Raw genomic sequence first — 26,354 nt, 5'->3', positions numbered from 1 at the left:
TAGCCGACTACACACCTCATCGGCGATCAGCTCATGCACGACTCGATTTCGTGGAATAATTGTTAAATATTTTGGAAGGTTTTCAGTCTAGTGTAAAGCTCATATTGTAGCTAATGTTAAATTAGCATTAAATATTAAAATATTACTAACATTAGTTAGCCACATACAATGGCCCACATTTACAAAATGAGCACAAGATAGAAAACTGGAAACAGGGCATTTTTATTACAGGAAACAGGGCTTTTTTTTTTTTTTTACAAATTCGATAAATAAAAACTTAATACAAAACCTCTGACAAAATCAAAGCTCACGTCAAGTCTCACCTCATGTACGCAAGTTTAAAACAGCCAACTTGTTAAACACCCTGTCCTCAAATACCAACACCATGCCCAAATTTATAAGCGCCCTGCTTGTAATTTTCCAGAACTTTCCAAGCACCAGACACATACGTTATACCAGACAGAAAATGTGCCCTAACGAGTCTTACGAATGTTGTCGACTTCCAGTGAAAGTATAACTGTAGCCGAGACAAATCACTTAAAATACTTTGGTTAGAATTTAGTCAACTCTGACAAGGTCACTTTTAATAAATAAATAAATAAATAAAAATTATATAAAAATGTAAAATATACGGGCATATCCTGGACCAATTTCAGGGTTTTTTTTTTTATATGAAAGAATGTCCCTTTACACACATCCAGAAGGGTAATTTTGCACAAGGCCATCTGTCTACAGCAGAAAAAAAATAAAATAAAACGCGTCTGGAAAAATCCCAAGGGAGTCTGGAGCCAGATTCGTGACGTCACCTGCGGAAGCGCCAGCAGGCTGCGCGAGCTTGCACAGTTTCAGTGCACAGCCTGTGTAGACCAAGTTTAGCAGCTAGCGATTTTGCATTGAAATATGGAATTGTCACCTTCAGCTTCTAAACCCATGGATTCATCTATCAATGCTCATCTATCTATTGTTACATACATCATATTTTTTCTAATTACTATTATGTATTTCTTCATTTAGAAGAGTACTGGCTACTGTAGGAAAAAGATTTCATAAGCTACACACATGGAATCGGCTAAGCAGGGTTGTATATACATTTAATGTGTGTTTGACAGGTCCCAAGATCTCAAGCCCTGACACACATGCCCCTTGATACATGTGAAGTAAAATGCAAAGAAAATGTGACCTTGGGCGCTGTGTGAGACGGCTGCCTCTCCAGTAGCTCTGTAGTTTTTAGCTCTTTAAATCTCTTTTTTTCCACCTTCTTACTTTTCTGCTCTTCTTACAAAGACTGTGTTTTTCTTCATATCCCATGGATATTTTTAACTTTAACACGCAACCAGGAGCCAGTTTTCTCACTTATTCGAGAGAACTGCTGCTGGCCCTGAAAACAATGGGACGAGCCGGGATACGACACCCCATCCCGGCCAAGCTGAGGAGGAAACCCAGGGGCTGCAAAGCCGGGGCTAAGCTAAAGGCTAGGCTAGCGAACAACCGGCAGCGCTACAAACCATCAATTCCCTCCGTTATCATGGGGAATGTGAACTCGCTGCCGAATAAGGTCGACGAGCTATCCGCACTGAACAACCAGCGGATTTACCAGGACAGCAGTTTATTTATTTTTATGGAGACATGGCAACACACCTTGTACCGCATGCTAACGTGGACCTGCGAGGATTCACTGCAGAGAGAGCCAACAGACACTAAAGCATGTGGGAAAGGCAAAGGTGGGGTGTTTACATCCATCTGTGTTTACATCCCTCTAAGGGCAGACGCAGCCGCTGCATGTGAGGGGATTCACATTTATCATCATCATTTCTGGGAACTTTAAACACACTACTTTGGACTCTACTTTGGCTGCTTTTTGCCAGGCTGTGGACTGTATCTTTTTAATTTCCCTGAGGGAACCTGCCCAAAGGGATCAATAAAGTTCTATCTAATCTAAGTAAGTGTATTATCCCCCAGCGCTTTCGTGTTGTTTACTTTTGTGTGTCAATAAATAACATTATCTGTGTACCACACAAACACCTAATTTAGAGTATAGTCTCTTATTTCTTACCCTGGCAACAGTCAACTTGTGAATCGCCGATTTTCTTGGTCGTCTTCTCGGCTCTGCTTTGGTCCTCGGCTTCCGGGTGCCTCGCACGAAGCGCTCCCATTTCTCTCTCATTGTCCGGTCTTTTGGGAAACGATGAGTACTAATCCCATCAAGATTGGTGTTCCTACACCCTCCTATGATACATCTGTTAACCATTTTAATGATTATGTGATAACGTTGAAGAAATTTGCAGAAAACCACCAGGTCGTTTTCTCATAAACAAACCAGCGCTGATGTAGGGTTCAGAGGGGGGCGTCCCGCACGTGACGTCATGAAAATCAATGTTTCCCGGGAAATCCAAATGCCAAGTTTTTTCAGAGGCGGACCAATTCGCCTCAAATGGCTCGATTTCAACTGAATTTTTCTGGATTTGCGCAAGGTAAAAAAAAAAATATATATATATATATATATATATATATATATATATATATATATATATATATATATATATATATATATATATATATTGCAAATGTTACAGATATTTGACCAAAGTTTAATATAAAATAGGAGAATTACATTGATCTTGCTCCTGAATTTACTTGTGATGTGCACTTTAAGTGACATTGTCAGAGTTTTAATGTGCACAAATTTGCCTGAGAGGAACAGAAAATTGCCTGCAATAATCACCAGCACCTTGCCCTCTTAGAAAGCTAGCTGGAATACTGATAATTACGAATAAAATTAAGCAATTAAAAGCATCGGATAGGCTAACCAACGTGCAGTGTGACTGATTAGTCATCTACTTAAGAGCTTTGCCAGTAATTAACTGTTGACAATGGCACGCCTGTCTCCGTTAGAAGACCTCTATGTGTCCGTCAGACGCGAGAGGGATTTTCAGGAGCACAGGGATTTTTTTTTTTTTGGGAAAGTAACGAGTGGCTATTAAGTAGTTTTTGGCTCCCAAGGCATCTAGGGTGGTGGTGTGCTAGCACGGGGTCAGAGGACTCTCCAACTCTCTCAGCTTGCAGTGGGCTGGATCTCCTGGGCTCCAGACCAGCTGTCCAGCCGAAGGCTGAACACCACTGGTGCCTGGCTGTGACTGATCTGAAACATCATTAAACGAGGAAATAAAGAAACTCCACAGCCATGTAATTTTTGGTGGTGAATGAGATCTGACCATTTTTTCTTCACTTACATGTAAAGATTTGTGATAAACCATTATATTTGATTATTTTTATATACAGTATATAGGCTATTGGATTGTTGGATTGTCAGCGACAACACTGTTGACCGCAGCAGTGATCACTTTCCATACCAACTTCCTATGATGCTACTCTTCAGGCTGCCAACTAGAAATAATTTGTTTAACTAAACTTTTGATGTTACAGCTTCCATTTCGAGGGCGAAGAAATTTCTCTTCTTAGCTGCATTACACCTCTCCGTGGAAAAAAAGTCTAGGGACACGGCCTGAGAATATTTAGAGGCATGATATTGAAACGATAATGGTTTTCAGCCACCACATTTATAAAAGTTCAAGTAATCACTCTTATGCTGTGACTGGCGAGACACAAATGTTGCGTGAATCACACATGAACCCTGTAATACAATGATTTCTGCACTCGGATAAAAACTGAACCTTCCAGTGTGACCACATCTAAAGGTCAGCGAGGAGACTTTCTAATACTCCATTCACACTCACACTGAAAACTGTATAGTTCATACTATTATGCTGTAATGGCGTCACGTGGGAATGGGGCCAAAACAGCAAAGCTGAAATGCTAATCTATCCCCTGGCGACCTACCAACATTTATGGAAATCTTTTGCCATGGCTCTGGTGGGAATCGGAACCATCAGGTTTACAGGTTGTGACCAGTCGTCATGTTGCTGGCGGTAGAGTCCTGCACTCCCGCGGGAGTCCCGCGGGACCCGCCGCAAAGCAGTGCGGCGCGGGACAAATTTCGAAAGCTCATTGCGGGCGCAGGCGGGACCGGAAGTGCACATATGCGCGCGCGGGCGGGAGTGCACATATGCGCGCGCGGGCAGGAGCGGTGATAAGCTGCAGTCCCGCTAACTAAAAATGTGTTTGAAATAAAATGTATAAATTATTATGTCTATCATATATAATTTGTGCTGGATATTTTATTTGGCATTAAAAACATTTTAAGATGCCTAAACTTGCAGAGAGAGTTAGATTGCCAGAAGAATAGCATCTTAAATTTGCCATTGATCACCCTAACAGGAAATCCTTTGATCACTCTAATGACTGGCAGTTCACACCCCACTAGCAAGAGAACTATGAGTGAAGTGATTTACAGCTTGTGTTAGTCTACAACTTTAGGCTACGTTTACATTAGACCGTATCTGTCTCGTTTTCTTCGCGGACGCACTGTCCGTTTACATTAAACCCCCTGGAAAAGCCAGGAAACGGGAATCCGCCAGCGTCCACGTATTCAATCCAGATCGTGTCAGCTCCGGTGCTGTGTAAACATTCAGAATACGCGAATACGCTGTGCTGAGCTCTAGCTGGTGTCGTCATTGGACAACGTCACTGTGACATCCACCTTCCTGATTCGCTGGCGTTGGTCATGTGACGCGACTGCTGAAAAACAGTGCGGACTTCCGCCTTGTATCACCTTTCATTAAAGAGTATAAAAGTATGAAAATACTGCAAATACTGATGCAAATACTGCCCATTGTGTAGTTATGATTGTCTTTAGGCTTGCCATCCTTCCACTTGCAAGTGGTAAATGATATGCGCTGGGATCACACACACAGCGGCTCAGTCCCGAATCGTGGCTTGTTCACTTCACTTGCGCGCTCTGTGAGCTGCGCAGGGCCGGAGTGCGCACCCTCCAGAGGGCACTCGCTGTTCAGGGCGGAGTGATTTGGAGCCAGGATGCCTGCGGAGCCGAGCGTATCCGCGTATTGGTGTTGCTGTGTGCACGGCTAACGGTTTTAGTGTAAACGCGAATCGTTTTAAGAACGTTAATCTGATGATCCGCTGATTCGACGTAATGTAAACGTAGCCTTAGTCAGAGAGACATGTTACACAGTGACGGTAGGCTTGACTCAATGCTATCCCAGAAATCCTTCCTGTAATATGCAAATTTGGCTGTCCAATCAGAGGTGGCGAAATTTGCATATTACAGGAAGGATTTCTGGGATAGCATTGAGTCAAGCCTACCGTCACTGTGCAACATGTCTCTCTGACTAAAGTTGTAGACTAACTCAAGCAGTAAATCAATTCACTTCTCTTACAAGCTCTGCTTTGCAATTAAAAAAAAACAAAAAAAAAACAAAAACACAACAACAACACACACACACACACACACACACACACACACCCCCATTGGTACAAAGCAAGCCCATTCACTTTTTTATGCTGATCAGAGAATTACAATGGTTTCTCATATGATAAAAATGTGTGATTCGCGGTTAAATATTTTAATCATTTGACAGCACTAATTATTATTATTACAGACACTACATGCTGAATCCCGAAACAAGGTAAATAATAAAGTGAGCTGTAGATATTTATGCTGAAATCCACTCAAAGTAGGGGGCGGGGCACCATCACGCTGTGTCAAGACAAGAACTTTCCTGAGAAATAACGCGAACGTCTGCATCATGCGGGATTTGCGGGCGGGAGCGGGACAAAATATGGCAGGCGCGGGCGGGAGTGGGACTGAAAATCAATTTTTTTGTGGGTGCGGGCGGGAGCGGGACTGCACAACGCGGGCGCGGGCGGGACTGAAAAATCCGACCCACGCAGACCTCTAGCTGGCGGTGACATAAATGAGGTAGCGATATTGCGATGGCACTACTCATACTGCCTCAACAGAAAGCAACTAGCAGCAAACTCAAAACAAACAAAAACAAACAAAAACATACATCGGCAGATATAAGCAAAAATATTATAGACAGCCTTTGCTTCAATAAATCTTCAGAAACAGGAAGAAAACTCAGAGACGTGATGCAGATTGACTGGTGCCAAGTTGGTAACTAGCTAAATGTCTCAGCTTAGGTTTTTCACGACGATGGACTTGCCACCTCATGACTTGTATCCAGTCTCACATATTTTACACGTCTCACAGAAGTTTGCACTCCATAGCAGCCTGTTAAACACAGTCAGGTGGGAATACACAATATCCGTAATGGAAGACGGAGCGGGAATGAAAACGTCTTAACCATTGCATGTTTTTACCTCAAAGTAACAGATTTCATAAGTGAAAGGGGCTTGAGAGAAAAACTCATTTTGAAGTCCAAAGGTGAACGTTTTTAAACATACAGAAAACGTTTTTTTTTTTTTTTAAATTTAAATCATGCAACATGATTATGTATTATGACGTGTTAAAATGTCTTTCTCTGCAACGTTTATAAGTCACGTGTTGAGACTTAAGGATTGATTGAGAAATATTCAGATTGGAACTTACAACACCAAAAAAAATTGATCTTACAAATTAAGAAGATTTACTTTCTAATCGTCTTAAATTTTGATCAGGTAAACTGGAAGCATAACCTTCTTGATCATGTAACCTTGGAGCGAAGGTCATGCAGAGCTGTAAATGTAACGCAGTACTTTAGAGTTTTGCCAGCTACAGTTTGAAGCTTTGACGCTCCATGTCTCAAAAATGATTCTGAAAGTTAGTCAGGGTTTGTACCGAAGTAAGCTGAATCAAGGCATTTGAAATGCAAATTCAAACAAAACACAGATGCTTCTCCCATCAGTGTCACCTGATATACAGCACCTCAACGCCAGTGCAAGCTTTCTGAATTATGAGGCAATATGAGTGATAGGCAGGGATGTATCCTTTACTGAAGGTTGGTGAAACTGCAAGCTCTTTACCAAATATTTTAGTCCCAACAAGTAAGAATTAACCATTTCTGATTCCACAATAATGTAATCTTCACACAAGTGTATCCACTCGATAAAGTCATCACAAACAAGGGAACCAAAAATATTACTGCGAAAGTTTTTTTTTTTTTTTTTAATGAAAGGCTTTGGCCTAAGGGTAGTATCTCACTGGGCTGCGACAGCCTGCGACTAGTTAGACACACAACAATTGTGATAAAATATGCGAATTGGCGACAATTTTCACTTGGAATCACACGGAATTGATATTCGCATATTTTATCGCAATTGTGTCTCCAACTAGTCGCAGCCCAGTGAGATACACTGGCACTTCCTGTCTCAGGGAAACTGACTCGAGAAGGGTTCGTGACGGCTTTGCGACACCAGCGACGCCTTTGCGGCTATTTTGAGAGAAATTGTGTCGCACGAATTCTTTGAACATGTTCAAAATTTCACCGACAAAGGAGTGACACTTTGCGACTCATGCGAGGAAATTGAGAAGCCCCGTGAATGTTTCAAGACACTTTTGAAACTCTCTCGCGAATGATGTTCGCAATTTGTCACAAGCTGTCGCAGCCCAGTGAGATACTGGCTTAAGAACTAACTGCTATGACAACACACAGTAGGCTTGTGCGATACCGATTTTCCCTGCCTGCAATTTACCATTTAACAATAACCTTCATAACCAAACCAAATCATCCAGAACGTTACCCTTTTATAAAAAAAAAAAAAAGGGGGGGGGGGGGGGGGGGGGGGGGGGGACAAGCCTGTCCACCATGTCTGGTTTAAGGACAGTATGGGAGCATGCAATACTAACATCAGCTGTGCAGTCGTGACTCGCAAAAACCTAGTTGGATACTGGATTTTTAAAATGACTGTACAGAAATGCACGGTGTTTTAAAAAAAAAAAAAAGTTTTTGATACAATCCTTTTACAAACTGCTTGTCCACATGGCTGACATTTTCACTGTTCTGCTCTCAAAATGCATCAAGGTTGGTAGGGCTTACAATACAGTGCCCATCCGTTATCCATATCGCTTACCCGTTAGGGCCACAGGGGGAAACTGGAGCCAGTCCCAGCTGCCTCTGGGTGAGATGTGGGGTTAACCCTGGGCATGTCGCCAATCTATCACAGGGCTAACACAGACACAGTCAGCCATTCATACTCTCATATAGGGCTGTGCCGATAGACAATGCCATCGTCCATCGACGATGGTGGTCGTCCATCACGATGGAGAGCCACCATCGTGATACCACGCCCCCTCCTGTCATAATCATGCATATACGGTATCATCTGGGCCTATTTAACCTAAAAAGTTAGTTTTTTTTGTTAGTTTTAATATATAACATATAATTATAAATACATAATTATATAAATCATTATAAAGTAATATCCTATTACCGCTTGTTCACGTAGGCTACGGTGCAGGGACGTGCTAGTGAACATAACATGTGGTTACACAAATAGAGTATACTACTAATAATAAATTTTGACTTCATTTTTTAGCCTACACTATACTTTTAATGTAAAATTTGTCATGTTGTTCAAACAAATAGCCACTATTAACGACTTCAGTCGGGAAATATTGCACCCCAAACGGCAGTGAAGCGCAGACTTCGGCAGAAGTCAAATAACTTTAATCTGGTAAATAGGCCTACTTTCAGACTCAAAATGGTCCACTCTAAGCCATAATGTCAAACCAAAGGGAAGAATGAAGGTGATTCTGACAAATGTAAAGACAGTAAAAAAAAACCAAAAAACAATATTAAATCATGATTTTAAAAGCTGGTGCAATAATTCAAACACTAATAAATTGGAAAAATTAGCGCGTTCAAGTGCGCACTAAAGGCCGAAACGCATGTTCAATTGATATGGTGTAAATAAACAATGAGTAATAGCTTAAGTGTAGTTTCTTCTCATAGTTTGAATACTAGTCTTTCATTGTTAGAGCAGATTAATATCTTGCCGTGATCAGTGAGTGCTCGGGGAGGTTCATTTCCACCTGCGCTTTGCGCAGCTCATTTCTCCGAAGCCAGCTGTGCGCAAACGCAGTGTTGACTGCTCGGCAAACTCCAAACACTCGGTCTGTACTGGCCCTCTGTTGCGCAAGCGAGTTGGTTATGGCCAGGTTCAAATTGTGCCCAAAACAACTTAACCACGGCATCTCAATTGCCTGACGGCTGTGACAATATTCGCCCCGTTGTTATACAGGCGATCTTTTTCTCCTCTATTTTCCATTCGGCAAGTGTCTCGCGCAATGCGTCTTCTAAATTGTCCGCTGAATGTGTCTCTGGCATGAAACTCATCTGCAGGCATTTGGACTGCATTGCCCACTCTCAGTCCACATAATGTACGGTAGCTGACATGTAGGGCATCATGTTGCAGCTGGACCACATATCCGTTATCAAGGCCAAATATTCCACATCACCTAGCGCTTTTTTTTCTTTACGTGCCAAAGCCTCGGATGAGTATCTAATGATTTTAATAATAATAATAAATAATAATAATAATAATAATAAAGCTATTTAATAATGTGGTATTAAAATCCCCCTCCCCCCGCCCACGATATGATCGTCCATCACGATGTTGGCACTGTAAACATCGTCGATGCCAATTAAGGGGACATCGCACAGCCCTACTCTCATACACATCTCTGGGCAATTTAGAGTAGACAGTTGACCTAATCCGCATGTCTTTGGACTGTGGGAGGAAACCGAAGCACCCGGAAGAAACCTACGCAGGCGCTGGAAGAAGATGCAAAATTCTGCACAGAAAGGCCTCGATCAGCCACAAAGTTCGAACCTTCTTGCTGTGAGGCCACAATACAAGAGGACAGGAGTAACACAGACAGACAAAGGTGCAACAATATCGTACCGGCACACTGGATTTCCAGCTGGCGCAATATTGTTGAGAGGCGATCACAAATCATTATCTCACACAACACTATCACTACTCACAGTTTATCATTTGCCATAGTACACGGTTCATTCACATACTTTGTTATTATTGTCTATTATCAGTTTTATATCTTACCTTTTTTCTCTCTTAACAAAATGCATTTTATTTACATATTCAATGATAACTGAGTCCCCCCCCCACTCAATGTCCATTACAATACTACTATGGCTATAAGAGTGGAATAAAGTGCATTTAAAAAAAAAAAAAAAGTAAAAAAAAAAAATTTATTTGGATAACACAAAGACATGCAGTTAGGTTAATGTGGGGCGGCCTTGGGCTGAAGTGCCCTTAAGCAAGAGCACCTAACCCCCAACTGCTCCCCAGGCACTGTAGCATAGCTGCCCACTGCTCTGGGTATTTTTGTGTGTGTGTGTGTGTGTGTGTGTGTGTGTGTGTGTGTGTTTTTTCACTGCTTCAGATGGGTTAAATGCAGAGAGGAATTTCACTGTGCTTAAGTGTACGTGTGATAAATACAGTTCTTCAATAATCAGCCAATATTTTCACTGGGAGGAAAATATTTTTGCTGCAATTAAGTGTCCATATAGCCTGGATATAACCTGGCACAGACCATGGCCAAACCCATGGCACAGCCCGGAGTGAGTGGTATCAGACAATGCGCTTGTGTCTGCCTCCAGAGCTCAGGCCAAGATGAGCTAATCTCTCTGTGGGTCATGAACGAAAAGCAGATGACCAGGCATCAGAATACATTATTCATGATCAGTGACTCAAACTACTGCAAACTCACTAACGCAGTTTGACTGAAACACACAGAGGTGCGAGCAAACATTCAGACAGTTTCCTGATGGTCTGGCACTACTGCAAGCAAGCAATGGAAGAAGACTGAAGTTTATTAACCATTATTTCTACTTCATCTGGCATCACATGATGTTGGACATGAACTTCAAACAATGCGATTAACAGGTTAAAGTCCACTGTCGTAAAACACCAGTAGGGACAAAGTATTACTCGTCATATTAAAGAACAAGGTTTTGGTTTTTTATTTATTTATTTTATTTGGATTTTTATATAGCAAAGATGTCCCTGAAATAGCTGAATTAACTAACTAGAATGGACATCTTAATATTTCTGGACATACAGCAGCATGACATCAGTGGAGATGACCAGCTCAACTCTTCACTCGAAACAAAAAAAAAAATAAAAATCCTATTTACTAGCTATGATGTGGTTTTGGCCTTTTTTTTTTTTTTTTTTATTTATTCTAACGGACCTAACCTGAGCTGTTGCCATGGTGAATTGACTTTGCGTTTGCCAAATAAGACACTTGCATAAGTTGTGCATGCATGAACATGTACTCGCACACAAACCTAGCCTTAAGAAAGTGCAAGTTCCACACCATGTTTATATCTCATTCAAAAACCCCTGTTCCTGGAACAAAAACGTGCTCTTATTGATTCTGAAACATTACCTACACCAACGCAAGTCCCGAGTGTAGCAGCTGGCAGGGAAGCCTTTCGGGATGAGCCAGCCAGCTCCACTGCGCCAAGTGAGAATAAAAGCCCTCACCCTCATTTAGACCTGTTATACATCCTGCTCTTTGATGCATATGAACCTGCAATATATTAAATACCATCGTGATCCTCTGATGTGTACAAGCGTACAAAGCCTGCATTATTCCGACAAGAAGGATTTCTGTCAGTCGGATTGTGAAGACGTGCTGTGACTAGTCAAAACACAGCACTGCAATGTACTTTAGGATGTCTGTGGTCTTTTATGATTATTAAATCACAACAAAGGGGCGGCACGGTGGTGTAGTGGTTAGCGCTGTCGCCTCACAGCAAGAAGGTCCTGGGTTCGAGCCCCGTGGCCGGCGAGGGCCTTTCTGTGTGGAGTTTGCATGTTCTCCCCGTGTCCGCGTGGGTTTCCTCCGGGTGCTCCGGTTTCCCCCACAGTCCAAAGACATGCAGGTTAGGTTAACTGGTGACTCTAAATTGACCGTAGGTGTGAATGTGAGTGTGAATGGTTGTCTGTGTCTATGTGTCAGCCCTGTGATGACCTGGCGACTTGTCCAGGGTGTACCCCACCTTTCGCCCATAGTCAGCTGGGATAGGCTCCAGCTTGCCTGCAACCCTGTAGAAGGATAAAGCAGCTAGAGATAATGAGATGAGATCACAACAAAACTTTGGACAAATTCTACAACAGGCTGTGTGATAAAGTGTGTTCTCCATCACAGATTGTGATTCAAGAAAATTGCGACAGTCTGTTTGCGTCAATCAGAATGATCCAGGCTCAGGGAGAAAACGGCATCACAAACAAAAAACGAGTCCTCGGTACAACAGTGGTGACATAGAAATGAAGTTTTATGCAAGAACATAGGAAGCTGTAATTCATCCACCGTTTCATTCCGTGCTGCATCCCTTTACAGAAACAAGTTTTCTGTAGAACGCCTGTCATGATCCGAGGGACGAGACATCAAAGAGACGTTCTCTCTGCTGCTACAGTTCAGTAGGTCATACTTCTTTTAAATCCTGCGTTTCGTCATTGCCACTACCATATATGAAGCAGTCCCATGAATTTCACGTCATCCTGTTGGTGGTTTTTGAGGAGTCCCACACTCAGATTTTAATTTTTAAAAGAATTCCTGACACTGTCTTTAGTCCCAGTGGCACCAAATCGAACATGAACAGGTCAACGTGCATTCCAAGACCGCCGAGCTCAACTCCAGACCACAGAATTCTTTTACAGTAGGCATGTAACGATATACCGTGCCATGATAAAATGTGATACAAATTTATGACTGTTTGAATTGTGGAAATAAAAAAAATGAACCACAATTATTATTATTAGGCTGCATAAGCTCTTAGTTTTTCCTAGTGGTAATTGCTTTGACTGCAGAAAGCACAAGGACATACAATAGCTGCACTGACATAACCATAAGTGGAAGTAACACAGCTCAAAATTCTGCAAAAAAACACACAAAAAAGCAGATCTAAATATTTCTTATAGGCTTCTTCTAAAGAAGCAGCCGCCTTTGTCACATGCACACTCGAGCACACAGTGAGATTCATCCTCTGCATTTAACCCATCTGAAGCAATGAACACACAGAGCAGTGGGCAGCCATACTACAGCACCCAGGGAGCAGTTAGGTACCTTGCTTAAGGGCACTTCAGCCCATGTTAACCTAACCTGCACGTCTTTGGACTGTGGGGGAAACCGGGGCACCCGGAGGAAACCCACACGGACACGGGGAGAACATGCAAACTCCACACAGAAAGGCCCTCGCCGGCCACGGGGCTCAAACCCAGGTCCTTCTTGCTGTGGGCGACAGTGCTAACCACTACATCACCATGCGACCCATGGTGAGAGATGTTAAGTAATTGTACAAACAGATTCAACAAAAAGCTGCCTTTTTACAGACTGCCAAAAGCAAAAGAAAAAAGAAGCAAATTGAGGTAGTTTTATATTTAAGCCTGACTATAGCATTCATTATATAATGTTCATAAGTGGTTATTAAGAAAAGGTTGGAGTATATTTTACTCCAACCTTTACAAATGTTTGTAAATAATTATTATTATTGACAAAGTATCTCATCTCATTATCTCTAGCCGCTTTATCCTGTTCTACAGGGTCGCAGGCAAGCTGGAGCCTATCCCAGCTGACTACGGGTGAAAGGCGGGGTACACCCTGGACAAGTCGCCAGGTCATCACAGGGCTGACACATACACACAGACAACCATTCACACTCACATTCACACCTACGCTCAATTTAGAGTCACCAGTTAACCTAACCTGCATGTCTTTGGACTGTGGGGGAAACCGGAGCACCCGGAGGAGACCCACGCGGACACGGGGAGAACATGCAAATTCCGCACAGAAAGGCCCTCGCCGGCCACGGGGCTCGAACCCAGGACCTTCTTGCTGTGAGGCGACAGCACTAACCACTACACCACTGTGCCGCCCCTATTGACAAAGTATTTTTAGGAAAATAAACGTTGCATATTTTTGGTCATAACATTTTTTTTCCCAAAAAAAATATCATGGGAAAATCGAATAATGAACCCGGTATCCTGAACTGAACCGAACCATGAACTGGGTGAATCATTACATGCCTATTTTACAACGTGCGATTTTTGCAACAGCAGCAAAATCATACAGGGTAAAGTCTACTTCAGTTATATTAGTCATGACAGACAAAAGTGTACAACTGCAACCTTTTAATGAATCAGGTTATAGGCCTAGTCAACAAAAGGCATTGGTCCATTATAAACAGGTATTTTCCCTGTAAAACAAAATTAAAATAACTGGTACTGTATTTAAAAAAAAAAAACTACATTTGGCCAAGTTATACTTATGAGTCTATCTACCTGGCATATCACTGCAGTGACATCGCCACTCCGATGGCTTTGGCCATCAAAGTTTCTAGGGAAGAATTACAGGAGTGGGTTCCTGTTGCCTTCTACTGGATTACTAAATCAATCATACACAGGAAACCCATGCAGACAACATACAAACTCCACACAGAAAGGCCCCTGTCTGCCACTGGGCTCGAACCCAGGACCTTCTTGCTGTAAGGTGACAGTGCTAACCACTTGTACCACCGTGCTGCCCTTGTTTATGAGTAGTACACAGGTTTATACAGAAAATCTGATGTAGCTGGCTACAAAAAAAAAAAAAGTCATAGGCAACTCAGAAATTTATGGTAGCAAAGCCAAAGGTATGCTAATACTAGGGGGCGGATCTGGGAGCATGCCCTCCTAGAAAATTTTGAAACTTGCATGCATTCTGGTCCATTCTCAGCTAATAAATTACTAACCGTTTCCCTGTAAAATACTTGCAAAACGTATGAAATTTCCCTCCAGATGTACAGTATGCATGCTCAGCTTTCTCAGTTGCCCTCTGTAGTATGCTACCTGGCTCCAGAACATAACTACACACGCTACGGCATGGTCACGTGGTCTGGTTCAGCCAAGAAGCGCGCGAGAATCGATCAACAAATATGGCATCGCTTCCAGCCATCGAAGACAATTTTGTGGTGAAATAGTTGGATTTGCAGCAATTTTGGGGCAGCGGAGACTATATAAAATTGCCTGAAGATTGAAAAGCAAATTTTTAGGGTTTTTTTTTTTTCTGGGATTGAGTAGTTGGTGCAGACCGTCTGTGTAGGCGGAGAAAACCGCCAATTGCCGATGTTTGTGGACATCTCTGGGTGTAGGAACAACCTGTCTCTTGGAATGTGCCGGTGACGAACAGGCCCAGACACAGAAATGTTAACACACAAAAGAAAAAGAAGGTAGTGTGGGAAGTTCCATATCAACACAAAAACTGGTTCTTTCCATCCTGAAACTCAGCGATGTAAGCCCTACGAAGACTTTCCCCAGAAGACAGATCTGCTGACTCATGCTCATTCATTTGTATCCAAGATTGAACAGCATGGAACAAGTTCACCACACCAATGGAGCAGAGTAAAGCAAAACACCCAACATCTCGAACCCGTCACACATGAACCGCTCCAGACGCTAAACTTGCACTTTAGGGAGTAAACCTTTTCTCTCACCTGTGTCGATGCTCATCGTGTACTCCTTGCCCATGTATAACCTGCTCGCTGCCATGTCGTCCTTCCTTCCCAGGCTCAACGTGTGGTATCAAAACATCCTCTAAACCCAAGTCAAAGCGCTTGTGCTTAGAATTGTCCGGGAGGAAGAAAAACGCCCCAAAGCAAAGGGTGATAAAGGCACTGAGGATGAGCAGGAGGATGAACTTCTCCGAAAGCCGCAAGGTTGCTCTATGGTGGGGAAACGACGAAGCGCCTGGAGACAGAGTGGGTATCCTGCGCCCCGACAGCGGCAGAAGAGCTTGCGTGGTCATATTCTGATGCTCAAATGTCAAACAGAGAATATGGAGGGACGAATGTCACAGTTCTCTCATGTAGACCACTTCTATTATCTCATTGCAGCAAACGTGTGTCCGACTGCCAATCTGGTACGTGCATCCTGGGCACAAAGAAGACCGTGTCCATCACAGAACCTGCAACGTTTTGTTCTGAAAAGAAAGGAAATGCATTTTAGCTCATGATAAACGTGACAGATTTGGGGAAGCTGAAGAGCCAATATCAGTTTCCATGGCAATTTCATGCTCTTATGATAGGGAAGGTTTTTACCTACAATATTGCTGAGTAACTAGAAACACGAGAGCGCGATGAAAACATTAAAACGAGGAAATTACAAGCTAGGAAGCAAACAAACTTGCTTACAGGAAAAATAACCCGGGTTAACAGACAGCCGTGAGGCAAATCATCTCGCGATAAGAAACGCCAAGTCCTGTACAGATAGCAAGCTAATGTCATCCTGAACGAGCTTTCTAGTAACCAACTTCGTTTACAAAAAACTTACTATAAACCTTCCTTCGGCTTCATTAAAAAAAAAACATACCTGGGAAACATAAATTTGTTTATTTCTGTTTGTTTAATACACCGCTAAAAGGCTCAGCTAGCTTTCAGTAGCCTAGCATCAGCGCGCGCGCCCGCCTGTTGTAGGCGTTACAGAAAGTCTTCCACTGAGCTAGCGCGAGCTGTCACACCTGAGTGACTGCCCCGGCTAGCCTAGCATTAAACTGCCCCGGCTAGCATTAAACTGCCCCGGCTAGCCTAGCATTAAACTACCCCGGGTGAAGAAGTTAACACGTTGTCCACGTACCGTGAGGATCCTGATTCTCATTTCCATCCGCGTCCAGAAACGTTTCCCGACTGCAAGATGAATTTTCGCCAAGACACTGAGGCATTAGATTAGCTAGCTCGATTAGCTTGGTGATATTAGCAAGTGGCGTTGACAACAGCAGGCGGGCAGCGCGCTTCCTTCCTTCCTTACCTGCAGCAGGCGGCCGTATTTCATTCAAAGTAGCGGGATATTAAGGGAGCTTGTTTTTTTTTTTTTTTTACATTAACGCAAATAGACTATGTTGTGCCCAAAATACCAATTCGTGACATCCCAGAATAGAAAATGGGTCTAAATTACACAGCATGTATTATAATATTCAGCGTTATTAAAGCCTCGGGCACGTTATCGTACACTGGAATAATAAGAGCGAGTGTGTAGATGGGTCTGTTTACACGCAGCTGTGTGTGTGTGTGTGAGTAAAAGCAGGGTTATGGAGAGTAGAAGAGGCCCGCGCGCGCCGCTGCTGTGAAAATAGCGAGACTAGCGTCACCTCGCTGTGCTCATTAACCCAAAACGGCCACTAGTCTAAACGCATAAACAACATTTAACCTGAACCAAATGTCTTAAGAACAAAATGAATGTAAGCTGCACTAAATGCTGCGCGTTTCTCTGTAAAGGCATCTAGCTACTGAAGCTAAACCTGCTCATCTATCTGTCTGTCTGTGCCCGAAGCCCGCACCCTATCCTCTCATCGCTGCTCCGGATTAAAACGACGCCAAAGAAATAAAATAAAAATATCTATATATTCAAGTCCTCAAAGTGAATCCATTCTCACTTGAACCTCCCATTTTGTGCAGTAGTCATGGGCAACGCCAGCCTCTAACTAATATCCATGATGTTGCAACAGCTAGCAGGCGCCTGGCTCCGCCCCCTCTGACCGTCAGCATCCCATCAGCGAGCGCCGCCTGGTAAAAACCAGGGAGGGTCGCAGAATTACCAACCACAGCCAAAACGACAACACGTCCCCTGTCTTGGCCTACAACAGGTCATTCATTATAACCTCACTTCTCATCTCATCTCATTATCTCTAGCCGCTTTATCCTGTTCTACAGGGTCGCAGGCAAGCTGGAGCCTATCCCAGCTGACTACGGGCGAAAGGCGGGGTACACCCTGGACAAGTCGCCAGGTCATCACAGGGCTGACACATAGACACAGACAACCATTCACTCTCACATTCACACCTACGGTCAATTTAGAGTCACCAGTTAACCTAACCTGCATGTCTTTGGACTGTGGGGGAAACCGGAGCACCCGGAGGAAACCCACGCGGACACGGGGAGAACATGCAAACTCTGCACAGAAAGGCCCTCGCCGGCCACGGGGCTCAAACCCGGACCTTCTTGCTGTGAGGCGACGGCGCTAACCACTACACCACCATGCCGCCCCATTATTATTATTATTATTATCATCATTATTATAACCCCAATTCCAAAAAAGTTGGGACAAAGTACAAATTGTAAATAAAAATGGAATGCAATGATGTGGAAGTTTCAAAATTCCATATTTTATTCAGAATAGAACATAGATGACATATCAAATGTTTAAACTGAGAAAATGTATCATTTAAAGAGAAAAATTAGGTGATTTTAAATTTCATGACAACACCACATCTCAAAAAAGTTGGGACAAGGGCATGTTTACCACTGTGAGACATCCCCTTTTCTCTTTACAACAGTCTGTAAACCTCTGGGGACTGAGGAGACAAGTTGCTCAAGTTTAGGGATAGGAATGTTAACCCATTCTTGTCTAATGTAGGATTCTAGTTGCTCAACTGTCTTAGGTCTTTTTTGTCGTATCTTCCGTTTTATGATGCGCCAAATGTTTTCTATGGGTGAAAGATCTGGACTGCAGGCTGGCCAGTTCAGTACCCGGACCCTTCTTCTACGCAGCCATGATGCTGTAATTGATGCAGTATGCGGTTTGGCATTGTCATGTTGGAAAATGCAAGGTCTTCCCTGAAAGAGACGTCGTCTGGATGGGAGCATATGTTGCTCTAGAACCTGGGTATACCTTTCAGCACTGATGGTGTCTTTCCAGATGCGTAAGCTGCCCATGCCACACACACTAATGCAACCCCATACCATCAGAGATGCAGGCTTCTGAACTGAGCGCTGATAACAACTTGGGTCGTCCTTCTCCTCTTTGAGATGCTCTTTTTATACCCAGTCATGTTAATGACCTATTGCCAGTTGACCTAATGAGTTGCAATTTGGTCCTCCAGCTGTTCCTTTTTTGTACCTTTAACTTTTCCAGCCTCTTATTGCCCCTGTCCCAACTTTTTTGAGATGTGTTGCTGTCATGAAATTTCAAATGAGCCAATATTTGGCATGAAATTTCAAAATGTCTCACTTTCGACATTTGATATGTTGTCTATGTTCTATTGTGAATACAATATCAGTTTTTGAGATTCGTAAATTATTGCATTCCGTTTTTATTTACAATTTGTACTTTGTCCCAACTTTTTGGAATCGGGGTTGTATTATTATTATTATTATTATTTCTCTCTCTCTAAACATCAGATCCTGAAGGTAGGTAATAATATCTAAATTAACTCGAGTCGTGATCAAACAGAGCGATTTTAGACAACTGAATTGTAGCCTGGCTGGCACGGTGGTTAGCACTGTCACAGCAAGAAGGTTCTGGGTTCGAGCCCAGCGGCCAATGGGGGCCTTTCTGTGTGGAGTTTGCATGTTCTCCCAGTGTCTGAGTGGGTTTCCTCTGGGTGCTCCGGTTTCCCCCACAGTCCAAAGACATGCAGGTTAGGTTAACTGGTGACTCTAAATTGACTGTAGGTGTGAGTGTGAATGGTTGTCTGTGTCTATGTGTCAGCCCTGTGATGACCTGGCGACTTGTCCAGGGTGTACCCCGCCTTTCGCCCGTAGTCAGCTGGGATAGGCTCCAGCTTGCCTGCGACCCTGTTGAACAGGATAAAGCAGCTAGAGATAATGAGATGAGATGAGTTTACTCTGAGTTTTAAATAACAATAATACATATTAGATATGTATATCTATGTAAAGAATATTTACAACAAAGTTGACTTTTTAACACTGAGGAATAATTTCCTGTGTTGCTTCACTCCTGTGCTGTTTCACTTATACTTCACATGGAAGTATAAAGTCAAGTCAAGTTTGTTTGTATAGCGCTTTTAACAATAGACATTGTCCCAAAGCAGCTTTACAGAATCTGAATGACCCAAGACACAAGCCAATTTTATCCCTAATCTATCCCCAATGAGCAAGCCCGTGATGACGGTGGCAAGGAAAAACTCCCCCAGACAACACAAGGAAGAAACCTTGAGAGGAACCGGACCCAAAAGGGAACCCATCCTCACCTGGACAGCAACAGACAGCATGACTATAACATTAACAGTTTTAACATGAAGTCAGTTTCGTTGATGTTATAACTCTTCATTAATGGAAACTTGAGTGCAAAACTGTTCATGACAACCGCAGTCCCGAAGTTAGCAAGCCAACTGTAGTCCTCAGCCATAAAAGCATTACTGTAAGTGTCCAGAGCGTCTTCCAAGTGTGACTTTCGACTGTCCATATGGGGCCGTCCTCCACAGGAGCGATGTGATGAGACTCCGACCAGATACAGGGCATCAGAATGGATCAGGCAGGTCCGAGGAGCAGAAGAGGTCAGCATCTCAATCCCAGGATTGACATGTAACTCAGAAGGACAGATTTTTTTATTTTTTTTTGGGGGGGGGGGAGAAGAGAGAGAAAACACAGGTTGTTAGGTATGCCCAATGTCACCTGAATAAATAGGTACGGTATACATTTTGCACTGAGTACAAGCAGGGACTCCGGCAAAACTAACTATGACAGCATAACTAAAAGGGGAGAGCCAGAAGGTAACACAGGCATGAGGGAGTCCCGGGACATAAAGCAGCAGCCACTACACCGTCAACAAACTCGAGTGAGCAAGCGAGTGGGGACTGACAGCATCCATACATCCCAGTTTACCAAAACACTATGTCTGAGGACCCTCCAGATCGACACCTTTACCTCATAAGCACCATTAACGAAAGGCTTGACTAAACAGATGTGTTTTCAGCCTAACGCTGAGACTGTGTCTCTACTTGGAAGGCTGTTCCATAACTGTGGGGCTTTGTAAGAAAAGGCTCTGCTCCCTGATGTACGTAGCCTTCACTATCTGAGGTACCAGCAGATGAATTGTATCTAGTGTTACTTGTTTAGCCTTATTTTATATTTGCATGTATATGTATTTACTTTTGTGTGTTTTTATAGAGCTGTACAGTTTTATTAGACTATTTAGTCATATTTTTACCATTACTGATCTGATACAGCTTATCTGTGATACCTGCAATATCAAATTATCTGTAATTACCTGTGATAATGCTTGCATTTTTATTTTTGATGTAATTATTAGCATGAGTTTGTTTTAGTTTTATACATTTAAATATCACTCTCCTGGCCACTCTGAGAGTAAGAAAATTCAAAAGTTAAAATTTTATGTATATAATCTGAAACACCCTAATGTACAGTCATTATGTGTCAGCAATAAACATTGACATCTATATGATGATTTGCTATTTTGTTTGGTCTGGTGTTTGACTTTAGAGTTCGAAAGACCCGCTGTGTAGAACTGGGGTTGCCTACATTTATTCTTAAAGTCGACAAGTTTCTGATCATCAGTATACTTTCAGCCAAATTTATAGCATGGTTTCAACTGTTCGAACACAAAGGTGTTCAGTGTTCGATATTTAGAATGTTATATATCGGTGTGTTTGTGTAACACTGCAAAAGTTAACATCTCTCACTTCAGATGTTGCTTGGCAAGTTATTCAGGAAGATAATAAACCTATCAACACACTGCTGATAAAAAAAATAATGTATCAAATTGATTAGGCAAGATATTTCAAAATGTGAGCAAAGAGGAAAAATGGCACTTGGAATTTTGACATTAAAAAAAAATAATAATACCCCCACCATGTTACTTGTTTGTCATTCATGTCTTAAAGGAACAGTCCACTGTACTTCCATAATGAAATATGCTCTTATCTGAATTGAGACGAGCTGCTCCGTACCTCTCCGAGCTTTGCGCGACCTCCCAGTCAGTCAGACGCAGTCAGACGCGCTGTCACTCCTGTTAGCAATGTAGCTAGGCTCAGTATGGCCAATGGTATTTTTTGGGGCTGTAGTTAGATGAGACCAAACTCTTCCGCGTTTTTCCTGTTTACATAGGTTTATATGACCAGTGATATGAAACAAGTTCAGTTACACAAATTGAAACGTAGCGATTTTCTATGCTATGGAAAGTCCGCACTATAACGACAGGCGTACTAACACCTTCTGCGCACTTCGGCAGCACATTGATATCTGAGCTCCGTATCAATGCACTGTCGAAGCGCACAGAAGGTGTTAATACGCCTGTCATTATAGTGCGGACTTTCCATAGCATAGAAAATCGCCACGTTTCAATTTGTGTAACTGAACTTGTTTCATGTCACTGGTCATATAAACCTATGTAAACAGGAAAAACACGGAAGAGTTTGGTCGCATCTAACTACAGCCCCAAAAAATACCATTGGCCATACTGAGCCTAGCTACATTGCTAACAGGAGTGACAGCGCGTCTGACTGCGTCTGACTGACTGGGAGGTCGCGCAAAGCTCAGAGAGGTACAGAGCAGCTCGTCTCAATTCAGATAAGAGCATATTTCATTATGGAAGTACGGTGGACTGTTCCTTTAAAGTGACTGACTTTAATGCACCGTGCACAAAGGTTAAAAAGGCTTAAAGACTGAATAGAGAATAAACAAATAAATAAAAAGGAGACAAACATATACATGGTAGTAAAAATTGTGCAGATAACAAAAAACAACCAAAGTGATTACAAAATGTCGAGGTTAAATACTGAAAAAAATGTAATACATGCGACTAACTGGTGAAGTGATTGACATGTTGAATAAGTCAAGAAAAATCTGATGTAACATAAAAGAGAATGCATAAAACATAACCAATGATTTACAGTCAACTACACTCACTATCCACTTCATTAGGAACACCTGCACATTCATGCAGTTATCTAATCAGCCATCTAATCATGTGGCAGCAGCAACAATGCAAAAAATAAAAATCAGGCATATACAGGTCTGTGTAAACTCTAGAGACTGTTGTGCGTGAAAATTTGAGATCAGCAGTTTCTGAAATACTCAAACCAGCCCATCTGGTACCAACATCCATGCCGATTAGTCACAGAGATCACACTTTTTCTTCATTCTGATGTTTGATGTGAACATTTACTGAAGCTCTTGACCTGAATTTACGCATATGATTAGATAGAACTGCATGAATTTGGAGGTGGACAGTGAGCATATACACTACCGTTCAAAAGTTTGGGGTCACTTTGAAATGTCCTTCTTTTTGAAAGAAAAGCACTGTTCTTTTCAATGAAGATCACTTTAAACTAATCAGAAATCCACTCTATACATTGCTAATGTGGTAAATGACTATTCTAGCTGCAAATGTGTGGTTTTTGGTGCAATATCTCCATAGGTGTATAGAGGCCCATTTCCAGCAACTCTCACTCCAGTGTTCTAATGGTACAATGTGTTTGCTCATTGCCTCAGAAGGCTAATGGATGATTAGAAAACCCTTGTACAATCATGTTAGCACAGCTGAAAACAGTTGAGCTCTTTAGAGAAGCTATAAAACTGACCTTCCTTTGAGCAGATCGAGTTTCTGGAGCATCACATTTGTGGGGTCGATTAAATGCTCAAAATGGCCAGAAAAATGTCTTGACTATATTTTCTATTCATTTTACAACTTATGGTGGTAAATAAAAGTGTGACTTTTCATGGAAAACACAAAATTGTCTAGGTGACCCCAAACTTTTGAATGGTAGTGTAGTCATCTCATCTCATCTCATTATTTCTAGCCGCTTTATCCTGTTCTACAGGGTCGCAGGCAAGCTGGAGCCTATCCCAGCTGACTACGGGCGAAAGGCGGGGTACACCCTGGACAAGTCGCCAGGTCATCACAGGGCTGACACATAGACACAGACAACCATTCACACTCACATTCACACCTACGGCCAATTTAGAGTCACCAGTTAACCTAACTGGTAACTAGTGTATTCATTATGTTAAAAATCATAGCATTTCAACAGAAGATGGAGACAATATTTTGCTGACATTTTGCAAGGAAATGCTTAATCAAGCAGCAATGTGAAAATTTGAAAGCTGAATTAACTTTAAATCAGGAGAATAGGAAATACTGGACCAGGGAACACCTCAGCCTCACTGGCACTGTAGTTTAACCATAGTGCATTGTTGCCATCTGGTGTAGCTACAAGAGAAGATCTTACACTTCCAGCTTATTCAGCGAGCTGTTTGAACTGCCAGTTGTAGAAATACCAGTTTCTAAATAATTAAAAGTAGACTCTTACCATCATTACTTGAATAAATGGATAAAAGGGATAACGTTCCATGAATAACAAAACCATTTGAGGCTACAACCTGCTGAAATGTAAATATCATTTAAACTAATGAGTATTTTTTTAAACAATAGCCAGACTGAGCAACCAAAAGAGTCCCAATACAAATTCAACAGTCAAAAAAAAAAAAAGATTAATAGGAGATGTTTGGACAGTTGAAGTGACGATAAGTGAGAAGCAGAGTGTGGAGCTTAGAAACCTGAGTGAAGGTTTCAGCTTTGTCACCACAACACACACGACCCAAACCAGCTACACTAACATTACTACAATGTTACGTGAGGAATAAAACAACAGGGCATGCAGTTATAGTAAAATAATCAACAACAGGGTGTGATATTGATCAGGGCAGCATCAAAGGTTACTATTCATATTGGCCAAGTAGCCAGTGTTGAATATATCAAGAATACCAAGCACAGCTGCAGTTGTGTTGTTGGGTGGCCAGGCAGCATTAAACTGCTCTTAAATGCAACTTGCATTCCCACAGAACACATATAAAAAGAGGAACAAATGACTCGAGACAGAATCCTAATGTACTCTGGATTACATATATTCATATTTAAAGCTAGAAATGATTTTTTTTCCCATATACTCATCACCATAGGAGGTCTTTGGTAAAGCGTGCACACACACACACTTAAAAATCCATACATTTCAAAACTTACGCAACACTATTTTATATAACACACACGGACGGCGCGGCGGTGTCGCTTCACAGCAAGAAGGTCCGGGTTCGAGCCCCGTGGCCGGCGAGGGCCTTTCTGTGTGGAGTTTGCATGTTCTCCCCGTGTCCGCGTGGGTTTCCTCCGGGTGCTCCGGTTTCCCCCACAGTCCAAAGACATGCAGGTTAGGTTAACTGGTGACTCTAAATTGACAGTAGGTGTGAATGTGAGTGTGAATGGTTGTCTGTGTCTATGTGTCAGCCCTGTGATGACCTGGCGACTTGTCCAGGGTGTACCCCGCCTTTCGCCCGTAGTCAGCTGGGATAGGCTCCAGCTTGCCTGCGACCCTGTAGAAGGATAAAGCGGCTAGAGATAATGAGATGAGATGAGATGAGACACACGGACGGCGCGGCGGTGTCGCTTCACAGCAAGAAGGTCCGGGTTCGAGCCCCGTGGCCGGCGAGGGCCTTTCTGTGTGGAGTTTGCATGTTCTCCCCGTGTCCGCGTGGGTTTCCTCCGGGTGCTCCGGTTTCCCCCACAGTCCAAAGACATGCAGGTTAGGTTAACTGGTGACTCTAAATTGACCGTAGGTGTGAATCGTTGTCTGTGTCTACAGTGGAGGAAATAATTATTTGATCCCTTGCTGATTTTGTAAGTTTGTCCACTGACAAAGAAATGAACATTCTATAATTTTAATGGTAGGTTTATTTTAACTGTGAGAGACAAATCATCAAAAAGAAAATCCAGAAAATAACTTCATATAAAAGATATAAACTGATTTGCATTTCTTTGAGTGAAATAAGTATTTGAACCCTTGAGCAAACAAGACTTAGTATTTGGTGACAAAACCCTTGTTGGCAAGCACAGCGGTCAGATGTTTCTTGTAGTTGATGACCAGGTTTGCGCACACGTCAGGAGGAATTTTGGTCCACTCCTCTTTGCAGATCATCTCTAGATCATTAAGGTTTTGAGGCTGTCGCTTCAGCTCCCTCCATAGGTTTTCTATGGGATTAAGGTCCGGAGACTGGCTAGGCCACTCCATGACCTTAATGTGCTTCTTCTTGAGCCACTCCTTTGTTGCCTTGGCTGTATGTTTTGGGTCATTGTTGTGCTGGAAAACCCATCCACGACCCATTTTCAGCGTCCTGGCAGAGGGAAGGAGGTTGTCACTCAGGATTTTACGGTACATAGCCACGTCCATTCTTCCGTTGATGCGGTGAAGCAGTCCTGTGCCCTTAGCAGAGAAACACCCCCAAAGCATAATGTTTCCACCTCCATGTTTGACAGTGGGGATGGTGTTCTTCGAGGTCATAGTCAGCATTTTTCTTCCTCCAAACACGGCAAGTTGAGTTAATGCCAAAGAGCTCGATTTTGGTCTCATCTGACCACAGCACCTTCTCCCAATCACTCTCAGAATCATTCAGGTGTTCATTGGCAAACTTCAGACGGACCTGCACATGTACCTTCTTGAGCAGGGGGACCTTGCGGGCACTGCAGGATTTTAATCCATTACGGCGTAATGTGTTACCAATGGTTTTCTTGGTGACTGTGGTCCCAGCTGCCTTAATATCATTAACAAGCTCCTCCCGTGTAGTTCTAGGCTGATCTCTCACCTTTCTCGTGATCACTGATACCCCACAAGGTGAGGTCTTGCGTGGGGCCCCAGACTGAGGTCAATTGATGGTCATTTTGTATTTCCTCCATTTTCGAACTATTGC

At 42.6% G+C, this 26,354-nt stretch overlaps 1 protein-coding gene across 3 annotated transcripts in view; it reads right to left on the bottom strand.

Annotated features, from left to right (window-relative positions):
- The window catches only part of man1a2 (mannosidase, alpha, class 1A, member 2), a 168,202-nt gene extending 150,832 nt beyond the window's left edge, over positions 1–17,370 (bottom strand). The window contains exons 1-2 of one of the 3 annotated variants that reach the window (XM_060929588.1): positions 16,498–17,370; positions 15,360–15,844 (exon numbers count right to left, since the gene is read on the bottom strand). In XM_060929588.1, coding sequence (XP_060785571.1) covers positions 15,360–15,670 — 311 coding nt within the window. In that variant the 5' untranslated portion in view covers positions 15,671–15,844; positions 16,498–17,370. Of the gene's footprint in view, positions 1–15,359; positions 15,845–15,962; positions 16,202–16,233; positions 16,314–16,497 lie in introns of those variants that run through there. The other 2 variants (XM_060929589.1, XM_060929590.1) reach the window with 2 other exon arrangements.
- Between the last annotated feature and the right edge of the window lie 8,984 nt (positions 17,371–26,354).

The sequence above is a fragment of the Neoarius graeffei genome, chromosome 9 (assembly GCF_027579695.1).
Source record: "Neoarius graeffei isolate fNeoGra1 chromosome 9, fNeoGra1.pri, whole genome shotgun sequence".
In the NCBI taxonomy this organism is placed as follows: Eukaryota; Metazoa; Chordata; class Actinopteri; order Siluriformes; family Ariidae; genus Neoarius; species Neoarius graeffei.
This window is presented reverse-complemented; position numbering and strand designations above follow the sequence as displayed.